Source organism: Haplochromis burtoni, unplaced genomic scaffold, assembly GCF_018398535.1.
Source record: "Haplochromis burtoni strain Fernald_Lab_line unplaced genomic scaffold, NCSU_Asbu1 Contig_29, whole genome shotgun sequence".
Classification (NCBI taxonomy): domain Eukaryota; kingdom Metazoa; phylum Chordata; class Actinopteri; order Cichliformes; family Cichlidae; genus Haplochromis; species Haplochromis burtoni.
This window is the reverse complement of record NW_024582390.1, coordinates 2,745,457-2,758,661: the sequence shown is the minus strand read 5'-3', so window position 1 is coordinate 2,758,661 and position 13,205 is coordinate 2,745,457. Positions and strand designations below refer to the sequence as shown.

General features: G+C 41.1%; 2 protein-coding genes across 2 annotated transcripts in view; both read right to left on the bottom strand.

The window, feature by feature from the left end:
- Positions 1 to 8,734, bottom strand: part of LOC102311119 (sodium channel protein type 2 subunit alpha) — a 40,145-nt gene extending 31,411 nt beyond the window's left edge. The window contains exons 1-2 of the mRNA XM_042219216.1: positions 8,638 to 8,734; positions 2,701 to 3,021 (exon numbers count right to left, since the gene is read on the bottom strand). Of these exons, the coding sequence (XP_042075150.1) occupies positions 2,701 to 2,973 (273 nt within the window). The 5' untranslated portion in view covers positions 2,974 to 3,021; positions 8,638 to 8,734. The remainder of the gene's footprint in view (positions 1 to 2,700; positions 3,022 to 8,637) is intronic.
- The window catches only part of LOC102312157 (sodium channel protein type 2 subunit alpha), a 91,136-nt gene that overhangs the window by 67,885 nt on the left and 10,046 nt on the right, over positions 1 to 13,205 (bottom strand). The window lies entirely within an intron of this gene.

Below are 13,205 nucleotides of genomic sequence, written 5' to 3'. Positions count from 1 at the left end.
TCTCCACCACCACTGGCTGAAATGTAGCTCTGACAGAGACTTCACCATGTTTTACAGATGGCTGTTTATCAAGTCAACAACCAGATGCTTTGCTCAGGTCCTGTGTCAGGTTTTTTTCTGGCTGGATTTTTTCCTATTTGTTAAGGGCAGGTGTGACGTGACAAACGGAGATGAAGAGTGATGATGAAAAGAAAGCAATCTGAGCCACGGTCTGAGTAACTCTCCATCACTCAAGGCACCTACACATGGATTTTATACTCAAACCTTGTCACTATTTCCAAGGCATTTTGAAGACACCCCTGCATATATTCCTCTAGTTTGTATATTTTCCTCTTGATTGTGTGTATCTCTCCTGTTTGTTATTTATTCCTCACCTTACTATTTATATTGAATTTCTGCACAGTTTGCTTGGAACACCCATAAATTCATTGTACATGTACAATGACAATAAAGAGCTATTCTGTTTTATTCTTTTTCTATTCTTATGGTGGAGTCATAAACACTGACCTTAAGTGGGGAAAATAAGACCTGCGGTTCTTTGGATGTATTCTGGGGTCTTTTGTGACCTCTTTCATGAATGATCGATGCGCTCTTGGGGTTATTTTGTCATCAGTTATTAAGTTTAGGGGGCAATCTGTTTTTCATACATGGCCATATAGGTTTGGATTTTTTTGAAAATGAGTGTAAATGACCAAAGAAAATTTTTCAGGAAGCCTTGAGAACTATTGCTCAACACCACTTGCAAGAATTACAAGTGACAAGAAAGTCTGATTCCTTGAAAGCAAAAAGTCCAAACCTCCACTAAGGCAGCTCTGTGCAGTTATTTACTATTAAGGAAACCGCATTATGTTTGTACATCTTCATTTTATTTTCTTTCTTCTTTTTAAATGTATTTTAAGATGTTTTTAGTGTGGTAAAAGCAAGTACATAGTGCAGCCATTTGTTATTTGCCCTGTTGAAACACATTTTAATATACTTGGCATAATGTAAAGCATACTTATTTTCTATTCTTTTTTAATCTATGTAGACTAATTTTCTTTCACTGACAATACTTTCTTTATAAATATAATACATTCTATATCACATGATGTAAAATGATGAAAACATAAAAGTGAAATCAGAGGTCACATAAAGTATGGAGTAATGTGAAATTTAGAATCCCCATATACTAGTGTCCTTTCCTAAATTTTGCTAATACAAACATTTTATGAAAGTTCAAACATCTGACCTCTAATTAGAGGTCAAATAAGGTCAAAGTAATGTGATATTACCATGTATCTGTCATGCGGCGGCTATGTGAAGGCAAGAGAGGACCCAAATGCACGGCTCAAGACACGCGGGATAAACTCAAAAGGCAGGTCTTTATTAATAGGAACATAAGAAGTGATACAAAACTATACTGGGAGAAACTAAAGCTGAGGCGCTGGGAAGACACAGGGGAACGCACACAACCTGGAGCATAGGTGTCAAACTCTGGCCCTAATTACATTTGGCCTGCGAAGCCATACCAAATTACTATTAGAGCTGGCCTACTGGTATTATACAGCTAATATATATATTGTTTAGTATTAAGCTTTGCTTGTTCCATATTCAGTTTTTCAGCAAAACGTGTTTGAGTCCATAAGAAAAGATTCATTCTTATATCTGGAGGAATAAATATATTTCAATAAATATTAATGTTAGCCTGCGACTTTGTTCCAGTTTTGAATTTTGGCCCACTGTGTATTTGAGTTTGACACCCCTGACCTAGAGGGACAACGCAACACGGAACAAAGGGATACTCTGACATAAATACACAGAAGGTAATGAGGGAAGTGGGAACACACGGGGAACACAGCTGAGGACAATTACTCATGACCGAGCGGGGAGCACACGAAACTGAAAATACTGACACCAAGATGTGGACCTTAAACACAACACAGTACACAGAGAAAAAGGCAGAGAGAGAGAGAGGCAGAGAACAAGGTTGAATACACGAGGGGATGAGGAGAACACAGAACACAAAGGACGGAAACACGGTACCATAACAAACACCACAATAAAAGCATGGACACAGGGGGAATCCAAATACCAAACCAAACAATCCAATGAACATAAGGAACAAAATACAAAACCACAGGTAAACTAAGAACACTGGGTCAAAATGACCCAGGACCATGACAGTATCATTCCCTGTATACCTATATTTTGTCAATACCATCAGTGCCAGAAAGAAATGTAGTTTTGAATTTTAAATAGCTCTTTAAAGCAGTATTTTTATTTTAACCTTCAGATCAATATTAAAACAGAGTCAGATCAAAAGTGTTTACAGACAGAATGACACATGCACATATCAAAAACATTACCTCCTTTGCAGTGGTAATCAAGTGTGGTTCAAGACTTTTGCACACTACTGCCAGCTGACTAAGATATAAGAGTAGTTATATCCTGCTTACTAAATGTCAGCAATAATTAATAAGCACCTTTATATACTGATGACAAATGTCATTAAAATCATTTTTACATTGTAAAGCCAAAAGTACCATAATAATACCTTCATGCAGTGTCACAAATGATGACTTAATCTAAATGGAAAAATGTTTTCTTTGTCACAATAGCCTTCTTCCTTATGAGGCACAATCCAATCCTGATTCTCTTGTGTTCAGAGCAGCGATCTAAACTTTGAGCTTAGTGCTCAAGGTTAAATTCAAACAAACCTACCTTCTGATTATTGTAGTAGGGATCCAGGTCCTCCAGTGGTATCGACACCAGGCCATCTGGAATGTCCCCATATACAAGGGGGAGTGATTTGCCTTCCTTTAGGTCACGGCTGGGTGTAAGCTTAATTTTATTTTTGCATTCTTCCTTCTTTTGTTTGGGTTTCTTGGCATTCTCTTCAGCAATCCGTTTTTCGATGGCTTTAAGGGACTCGCGACTAAAGGGACGGAAGCTGTCTGGACTTGGTGGCATAAACAACTGTGCCACATTTTGCATCTTGCTACACCTTCAGAATGAACAGCTAGCTTCCAACAAGAAAAAAGTCTGTAGGGTTAGAAAATATATGATAAACAGAACAGCATAAACAGCAGAGTTATATTGTCTTTACATCCATTATTTGGCTAAAAGATGCAAATGAAAACTTGTTATGTTATGGCTTGCCTCTCACTAATCACTTGCAATTCAACAGATTTTTACTGACCAATTGTTTTAATGTAGAATAGAGGAAGGTAGGTTTGTTTCTCTTCTTTGATTGGAGGAAAACTGGGGGTATTATGAGCTGTCATGCACCTGTCAAGTTCCTTTCAGCTGTGGTAAAATTAGATCTACTAATAGGTCTGACTGGTACGATGTGTTAGAAATACCTATGCACTATTAAATATGAATGCTGGGGTTGTGATTTGGTGCTATATAAATAAAATGTAATTGAAGTGAAGTTGAGTTCAATTCAGCTGAACTAAAAAGCCCCACAGATTGCTTACTATCTGTCTGGGTTCCTCTCTCTGGCTTTAGCATGATACAAATGCAATCGCAATTGTCACAAACTCAATGGTCTATCAATTGTCCTCGTTACTCAGTTTTACCTTTGTGGTTTAATGTGTGTGTGAAACGAAAGGCAACAAAAAAAAGCTTCGAGTTTGAATGTACTCTCTTTCTCCAAGAGCAGAAATGGGTAATAATGAAATACAAATACTTTGTTACTTTGTACTTTAGGTTTAAGACATTTGCTGGGAGTAATTGCGCTTCACTGGACACTTTCAAGCACCACACTAATTTGAACCTAAATGGAGGAAGCCACAACGTATAAAAGACAGCCTCTAGTGTATCCATCACCAGTTGTTATCTCAATGAAGAAAAGAAAAAGGGAAAAACACCAACAAACAACCCCCCCCACACACACACATAATTTATGCATCATTTATAGAAGTACATTCAGGGGTTAAAGTGGGCTGGAATGATCCAGAACAGCGTTTTGGTACTGATCTGAGTAGCTTGTGGTCATGGCACTTACGCATCTCTCTAGGGTCACACAAGAGGATAAAAGGGAGTAATGTTTTTTTAAGTGGCAATTAAACACGGAAGCAAATTTCAAACAGCTCAACAAATATCAAAAAACGCACACACTGTTTCTGTTCAGTGTGTTGCACAATCTGTCTGCTAGCTAAAGGTACAGCTGCTTTATTTCCTTGGGAGTTGAAAGAAAGTCAGATAGTAGCTCTATTGTGTAGCAGTTTACATCTGGTGTAAAAATCTAACACATCATATATAGGGGATGACCCCCTATTAATAAGGGGGCAGCTAAAAGTTACTTTTTTAGAAAATGTGCTATAACTTCACCAGAGATTAAGAAACATATAATACAGAACAGGCAAGGAAGAAAAGTGATTGTTTTTAAAGGTAAGGACTGCTCAGTCAGATTTGATGAACTGGAAGCTTTTATGTGATGCCCTCCTTCATTCTACAGGGGGTTTTTTTTGTTGTTGTTGATGTTGTAAAAGTAGTCAGAATTAGAAAGACTTTATTTATCCCCAAGGAGCAATTACGATACAACAGAGCAGCATGATGTTGAAGATAAGGACAGGGCATAAACAGGTAGTGTTTGACCACACCGTAATCCAATACGCTCACGAACAGTATTTGAATAAATAATATTGTACTGTAGAAAGTGGTGTTTTGTTGTCAGAGGGCAGAAATAACGAAGTAGAAACACTTTTTTTTATCTGTACATTACTGGAGTATTTATTTTTCTGATAACTCTTTAATTTTACTCCCTACCTTTATAAACAAATATCTGAACTTTCTACTACATTTTCAAAATGGACTTGTTACTTTAGGTTCAAGAGCATCATTTATAGCGTTTAAGAAAGTGCAGGTGACTGTAAGTTGTGTTTACACTACTTCAGCATCTAGCTAACTCTACAGAAGAGGTGGAAGCATGAAGTGAGTGATGTTTCTTTTTAACTGGCAGGTAATTCAGCATTTCTATCAGCTTAACAAACATCAGTAAATAGACAAACTGTTTGGGTGCATTTTGTCGCATGGTGAGTTGCTAGTTAAAGATCCAGCTGCTGTATTATATAAATAAACCAATACTGTATAAAGGGAATTAAAAAGCAGAAACATGATTTTCTGCAAACATAAAATAAACTTTGATTTCCTGTAGCTCAGCCTGCAGTGAGTAACCTCTAAACAGGAATGCATCATTCTGTCAGCGTACAGCTCATTATGCACAGCTTAAGATATGAGCCACTTCAAAGCTTCAGTATCCCTTCTTTAGTTTATGAGTAACCAGTCTTTAATATTTAATTTTGTATGACCTCAAAGTGTGGTTTTGTACTTAGATGAGATAAGAGGTGGTTTGTGATAGATTTCAACTGCATGCAACATATGTCAAAAAACAACAATAAAAGCAAAAACTAAACCCTTTGATTGTATGTACATCCCATCCCATATCACATTTTTTTTAAAGAAAACAGGAAAGGCAAAAATCTATAAATAATATCAAGTACAGTCAAAGGTCAAAGTCAAATAAAATAATCTAAAATAAGGCATAAACAACTGACCTTTTTTCTGTTGTCTCTTAATAGGAGGCAATTTTTTTGTGTTGCTGAAAACAGACTTTATGATGTTTTACACATTAATTAATATTAATGATAATTCAGTGTCCAGCCTAATAAACCTCTTTTTTATATTTTAAAATATTAATGCCATTTAATAAAATTTCATACATTAAAAAATATATTATATATTTCACTTTCAATCTGAAAAATGTTAAGAAAGCTTTGAAATTAATATGCCTTTAGACTCCCCCCTGTTTGTTTATCTGCATATTTTAATACGACATCTTGAGGCTTACTGCAGATTTTTTGCTGTGTAAAAAACAAAGGGCAGTGGATGGAGCATCAACAAAATTTGCTTTTCTTCGTCTCAGCGTTTCTTGATGAGGTGCTTTGATGAATAACTCCCGCTAACATTTTCCCAGTAAAGGTTTTAGTGGTGATTACAGGAACAGCGCAGCTGTTATGGATCATGTTTTCATTCACTCTGAGCTCAGCTCACCATGTCGGTAATGGCTCCAAGTCTTTGCTCTTCTATGGAATCAGAACGATGCCACCTTGAAACGAAACCGAAAAAAATATTGAAACTGAAAAAAAAAATTGTAACTGAAATAAATGCACTGAAAAATCTTGTATTGAAACCCAAAAAAAAAATTGATAGTGAAAAACAATTAATTGAAACTGTAATTTTTTTTGTTTTCGCTTACAATTTTTTTTTTTCAGTTTCAATCCATTTTTCAGTTTCACTCTGCTGGCACTGTTTTGGCGTCCGGGGGCGCGCTGGGAGGGCGGGGATTCCGACCCGCATGTATTTGCATATATTATAATGCTGACCAATGACTGGAGAAAACACTGACGACACGGCTGCGGTCACGGACAAACTTGCACGTGTCTGTTCGGGAATGGCAGATGCTGAGAGGTCCAGCGTTTACATTACCGACTATTTCAAGGTGACAGCCTGAGGTGTTCTTCAGTAAATTGGACTACCGGACAGGAGGACCTGAGGCCCCACCGCAATATTTTTGGTAAATTAAATGTGTTTTTTAAGATAATCCGTAATTTAGGTCCTTAGCTAGCCAAGATGAGCACTTGGCTTTCGGAGAAACTTGTTTTGTAAAGTTTGTTTAGCTAACCCCTGCAGGTGAATGAATTTACCATGACTAAAGAAATCAAGAGAAACGCACCAGGCTGCTTAGTGACTAACCACGGTTACTGTACTTTTATTATGAGTATTATACTGTAAGAGCAACAGGCTGGACTCTGCTTCTGCTCCTGTGCAGAGCTGATTATTAAATATGTGCAAACAGCAGCATGTTTTCTGTCGCTTTCCTCATGTGGAAGTACATTAACGCCAACTTTTAAAAACCTTCAGTAACCCCTCATTAGTCAATAGCTATGGATTAAATAGCAAAGCCCGATACTTATGTACTGAAACCAACTACTTCCACTTGTCAGCTTAAGTTAAAATGTTACATTTTTCATCTGATTGTGGTGTATTCATAATTGTCTCTGGTACATTTGTTGTATGGGCAGTATGTGTTCATTGTTTGATTGTGTAATTACGTGTTACGCACTGGCAATGCATGCCGGGGGAATGGTAATACAGGAAGTAAAAGAGATGGTCTTACCGCACACAGTGGTCCCGCGTACTTATTCAGATTCAGAGTAAGAATCACACATGGTGTCAGAAGTGCTGTGTGACTTGTAAGACTCCATACATCTGCTGAGTGTGAGGAGAAGGGGAAGGTGGAAACAAAATGCCGAATGACGACGTAAGACGATCGTCCGAGGGCAGGAGTTAGCACCGCGGCTAGCACTCCCAATGCTACGTTTAGCATCCAACCACCGGAGCCCTTTGATTTTTCCAAACCACACGAATGGACAAGATGGGTCCGTCGCTTCGAGAGATTCTGTCAGGCAAGTAATCTGTCTGCGAGCTCGGAGGAAAATCAAGTGAACACTCTCATATATTGTATGGGAGACGAAGCGGATGACGTCCTGAGAGGACTAAAGTTAAGTGATGTAGACCAACGGGACTATGCTAAAGTGAGAGATAGCTTCCACAACTTTTTCATTGTCAGGAAAAATGTTGTTTATGAGCGCGCACGTTTTAATATGCGCAAACAAGAGCCGAATGAGACTGTTGATGCATTCGTGACTGCTTTGCATGCATTAGCAGAGCACTGTAACTACGGACCGCTCCACGATGAGCTGATAAGAGACAGAATAGTAGTGGGCTTGGCCGACACGAGGCTGTCTGAGCGCATGCAGATGGAAAAAGACTTGGACTTGGATAAAGCTATAAATATGGCCAGGCAGTCAGAAGAAATCAAAAAGCAACCGTCAGCTTTGAGAAGTGAAACAAATGTAATGCATGTAAATGCAAAAACAGTTGACAGAGTGATACAAAAGCACGACAAGACAAAGTTCAACATGTTCAAAAATAAAACTGTCAAAACACAACAGCAATATAGCAAGAGACAAAGTAATAAATGCTACAAGTGCGGAGGCTCTCCACATCCGAAACCTGAGTGCCCAGCAAATGATGCAAAATGTCATTTATGTGGAAAAAAAGGTCACTACCAGCGAGTCTGCAGACAAAGCAAGACAGTGCAAAGTATTGAGGAGGAAGAGGAGCAAGGTTTCTTCCTAGGCTCAGTTTCAAGTGACGGCCAGGCGTGGACAGCCATCATACAAGTGAAAGATGCAAAAATCACTTTCAAATTGGATACTGGAGCAGATGTGACTGTAATAGCTGACTCGGACTTATCAAAGATTTTTGCTAACGAACACAGACCAGTTCTCCAGCAGCCAGAAAAACCTTTGTTAGGCCCTGGAAAAACACCACTGGACGTTGCAGGTTTTACAAAGCTACAGCTCAACTACGGAGCGAAACAGACAACAGAGAAGGTCTATGTTGTAAGAAACCTGAGCACTCCACTGCTAGGCCTGCCCGCCATTACAGCTCTTGGCCTGCTGGTGCGAGTTGACGCGGTTTCAATGGACACTCTGAAGACTACTTACCCTAAACTTTGCAATGGTCTAGGGAAAGTGCAGCGGGCCTATCACATTAAACTCAAACCGAATGCTGTGCCGTACTCACTCAAAACTCCGCGAAGGCTTCCTCTGCCTCTGATGGGAAGGGTAAAAGAGGAACTCCAACGAATGGAAGAGCTTGGTGTCATTACCCGAGTTGAGGAACCAACGGATTGGTGTGCCGGCATGGTTGTTGTTCCAAAGAAAAACAGCCCTAGGCTAAGACTTTGCGTAGACTTTACCGGACTAAATGAGTATGTGTGCAGGGAAAAATATGTGCTGCCATCGGTTGAACAAAGTCTCGGAATGCTCGCAGGAGCCAAAGTGTTTAGCAAACTGGATGCCAACATGGGCTTCTGGCAGATTCCCCTGTCCGATGAGTCTGCCAAACTCACCACCTTCATCACACCCTTTGGGCGGTTCCACTTTAACCGCCTACCGTTTGGGATCAACTCAGCGCCCGAACACTTTCAGCGCATGATGGCGGAGGTCATCGAGGGTCTCGAAGGAGTGGTGTGTCACATTGACGATGTGTTGGTGTGGGGACGTAACCATCAGGAGCATGATTCCCGTCTCCATGCTACACTGCAAAGACTGGAAAAAGCAGGCATAACGCTGAATGTTGAAAAATGCGAGCTCTCCCAGAGCAAGGTTGCTTTCTTGGGTCACATCATAGCGGATACAGGAATCAGTCCTGACCCGAAGAAAACGGAGGCAATTACAGAAATGACAGAGCCAACTAATGTGTCAGAGTTGCGCAGTTTTCTGGGCATGGTGAATCAAGTGGGCAAGTTCATCCCCCATTTAGCTGAAAAAGACAAAGCCCTGCGAGATCTTCTTTCCAAAAAGAACGCATGGTATTGGGGAACTGACCAAGTGAGAGCTTTCAAAACATTACGAGATGCCCTGACCTCACCCCCAGTGCTCGCAATGTATGACCCCAACAGAGACATTAAAGTATCAGCAGATGCTTCATCCTATGGTCTCGGAGGTGTTCTTTTGCAGCTGTGGGAAGAAGGATGGCGACCAGTGGCGTATGCATCGAGGTCCCTTTCTCCTACAGAACAACGATACGCACAAGTGGAAAAAGAGGCACTGGCATCTACATGGGCGTGTGAGCGTTTTCGTGATTTCCTGATTGGTAAACATTTTTGTCTTGAAACGGACCACAAACCTCTCGTTTCCTTACTGGGAGGACAAGCTCTGGATCTCTTGCCACCCAGGATCCAGCGATTCAGAATGAGACTCATGCGTTACTCGTACACTGTGCAGTACGCCCCAGGGAAATCGCTCTGGACAGCAGATACTTTGTCCCGCTCACCTCTGAAAAAACCAATGAACCTGTCAGACAAAGAGCTAATGGAAAGCACAGACATATATGTCGACAGTATTGTAGCAAACATGCCTGTCAGTTCATCTTATATGCAAACACTGAAGGAACAACTGAAAAGCGACAGTGTGTGTGCTCGCGTCATGGACATGTGCACCGAAGGCTGGCCAGAACATGCAAAACAAGAGCCTTTACTGCGAAATTACTGGCCTGACCGAGCCACGCTCACTGTTGAAGACGGCCTTTTGTTAAAAGACACACGGCTTGTCATTCCTTCAGCAATGAGAAACGAGGTGCTGGAAAAACTACACGAAGGACACCAAGGTGTTGTAAAATGTAAAGCTCGTGCACGCCAAACAGTGTGGTGGCCCGGGCTGAGTCAACAAATCTCTGAGATGGTGCTCAAGTGCAAAACGTGTATTCAAGAAAGACACAATAACAGTGAGCCACTCATGCCAACAGAATACCCTGCCCGCCCATGGCAGAGAGTGGGCACAGATCTTTTCGAGCTGGGAGGGAAAACTTACCTTCTCGCTGTTGACTATCACTCTAGATTTGTTGAGATTGCTTTGTTAAACAGGACAAAATCAAACGATGTCATTACTCACCTGAAATCTTTCTTTGCCCGTCACGGCATCCCAGAGGTCCTCATGTCTGATAATGGGCCACAGTATTCAGGTCAATCTTTACAGACTTTGCAGCAGCATACGGCTTCAAACACATCACAAGCAGTCCCAAGTTTCCGCAAAGTAATGGAGAAGCAGAACGTGCTGTGCAGACTGTAAAAAATCTTCTGAAAAAAGCAGCTGATCCTTATCTAGCTCTTCTTGCCTATAGAGCTACACCACTGCAGTCCGGATACAGCCCTGCAGAGCTTTTAATGGGCAGACGTCTGCGAACCACACTGCCGATGCTTCCATCGCAGCTGGAGCCCACACTGCCGGACAACGCACTGCTCGCTCAAAAGGAAAGGGAGAAGAGGATGATGGACATGGCAAACTTCAACAGGCGCCACCGCGCAAAACCTTTATGCAGCCTGTCCCCAGGAGAGCAAGTTTGGGTGACTGATGTCAAAACTACAGGCACTGTTATCCAAAATCACTCTACACCCCGATCATACACAGTGGAGTTACCACAAGGGACTGTGAGGCGTAATCGTGTGCATTTGATTCCTTTAAGTTCACCTGTGCATGAACCTGCTAATGTGCCTGTGTTGCAGAAGCCTCAAACACCCAGTGTGATCCCTGCTACACCTGTTAACACTGATGTGGTCAGAACCAAGTCAGGGAGGCCAATAGTTAAACCTAAAAAGTTAGATCTGTAAGAGAAAAAAAAAAGGTTGTTGTTATATAACTGTGTTATAATGGTTTTGTAGAGCACAGTAAAATAAAGCTAAAAAGAGTTGTTAAGAAAAGAAAAGAAAAGGTTAAAAATGTAATGCAGATTGTTTGCCAGATGTTCTTGTATGGCTTTGAAAAAGAGAAAAAAAAGAATCAAGAGGTAGTCTGGTTGGAAGTTCTGTCCTGAGAAAAGTAATATTCTGTTTTTGTTTAAAAGGGGAGATGTGGTGTATTCATAATTGTCTCTGGTACATTTGTTGTATGGGCAGTATGTGTTCATTGTTTGATTGTGTAATTACGTGTTACGCACTGGCAATGCATGCCGGTAGATGGTAATACAGGAAGTAAAAGAGATGGTCTTACCGCACACAGTGGTCCCGCGTACTTATTCAGATTCAGAGTAAGAATCACACACTGATTATTTTTTTAAAGCATTTTTTTACTGAGTTTGATACAAATATTCAGGTTAAAAAACTGTCTGAATTATTTTTAATGAGTTATGTTCACAAAGTCACATGTGCAGTACTCTGTACAGCTTGCATCCTTTAGGACAGCGGTCCCCAACCCCCGGGCCTCGGACCGGTACCGGTCCGTGAGTCGTTTGGTACCGGGCCGCGAGAGTTGAGGCTCAGGTGTGAAATGTATGGTTTTCAGGGTTTTTATCGGTTTTCAGCGTTATTTTGTTATGTTTTTATCGTTAACTCGGTTTTCCTGGGTCTTTGTGTGTTATGAATAAATCTTCTTTTTTTCGGTGCAAACAAGAGCCGCAAACAAGAGCCGAATGAGACTGTTGATGCATTCATGACTGCTTTGCATGCATTAGCAGAGCACTGTAACTACGGACCGCTCCATGATGAGCTGATAAGAGACAGAATAGTAGTGGGCTTGGCCGACACGAGGCTGTCTGAGCGCATGCAGATGGAAAAAGACTTGGACTTGGATAAAGCTATAAATATGGCCAGGCAGTCAGAAGAAATCAAAAAGCAACCGTCAGCTTTGAGAAGTGAAACAAATGTAATGCATGTAAATGCGAAAAACAGTTGACAGAGTGATACAAAAGCACGACAAGACAAAGTTCAACATGTTCAAAAATAAAACTGTCAAAACACAACAGCAATATAGCAAGAGACAAAGTAATAAATGCTACAAGTGCGGAGGCTCTCCACATCCGAAACCTGAGTGCCCAGCAAATGATGCAAAATGTCATTTATGTGGAAAAAAAGGTCACTACCAGCGAGTCTGCAGACAAAGCAAGACAGTGCAAAGTATTGAGGAGGAAGAGGAGCAAGGTTTCTTCCTAGGCTCAGTTTCCAGTGACGGCCAGGCGTGGACAGCCATCATACAAGTGAAAGATGCAAAAATCACTTTCAAACTGGATACTGGAGCAGATGTGACTGTAATAGCTGACTCGGACTTATCAAAGATTTTTGCTAACGAACACAGACCAGTTCTCCAGCAGCCAGAAAAACCTTTGTTAGGCCCTGGAAAAACACCACTGGACGTTGCAGGTTTTACAAAGCTACAGCTCAACTACGGAGCGAAACAGACAACAGAGAAGGTCTATGTTGTAAGAAACCTGAGCACTCCACTGCTAGGCCTGCCCGCCATTACAGCTCTTGGCCTGCTGGTGCGAGTTGACGCGGTTTCAATGGACACTCTGAAGACTACTTACCCTAAACTTTGCAATGGTCTAGGGAAAGTGCAGCGGGCCTATCACATTAAACTCAAACCGAATGCTGTGCCGTACTCACTCAAAACTCCGCGAAGGCTTCCTCTGCCTCTGATGGGAAGGGTAAAGAGGAACTCCAACGAATGGAAGAGCTTGGTGTCATTACCCGAGTTGAGGAACCAACGGATTGGTGTGCCGGCATGGTTGTTGTTCCAAAGAAAAACAGCCCTAGGCTAAGACTTTGCGTAGACTTTACCGGACTAAATGAGTATGTGTGCAGGGAAAAATATGTCTGC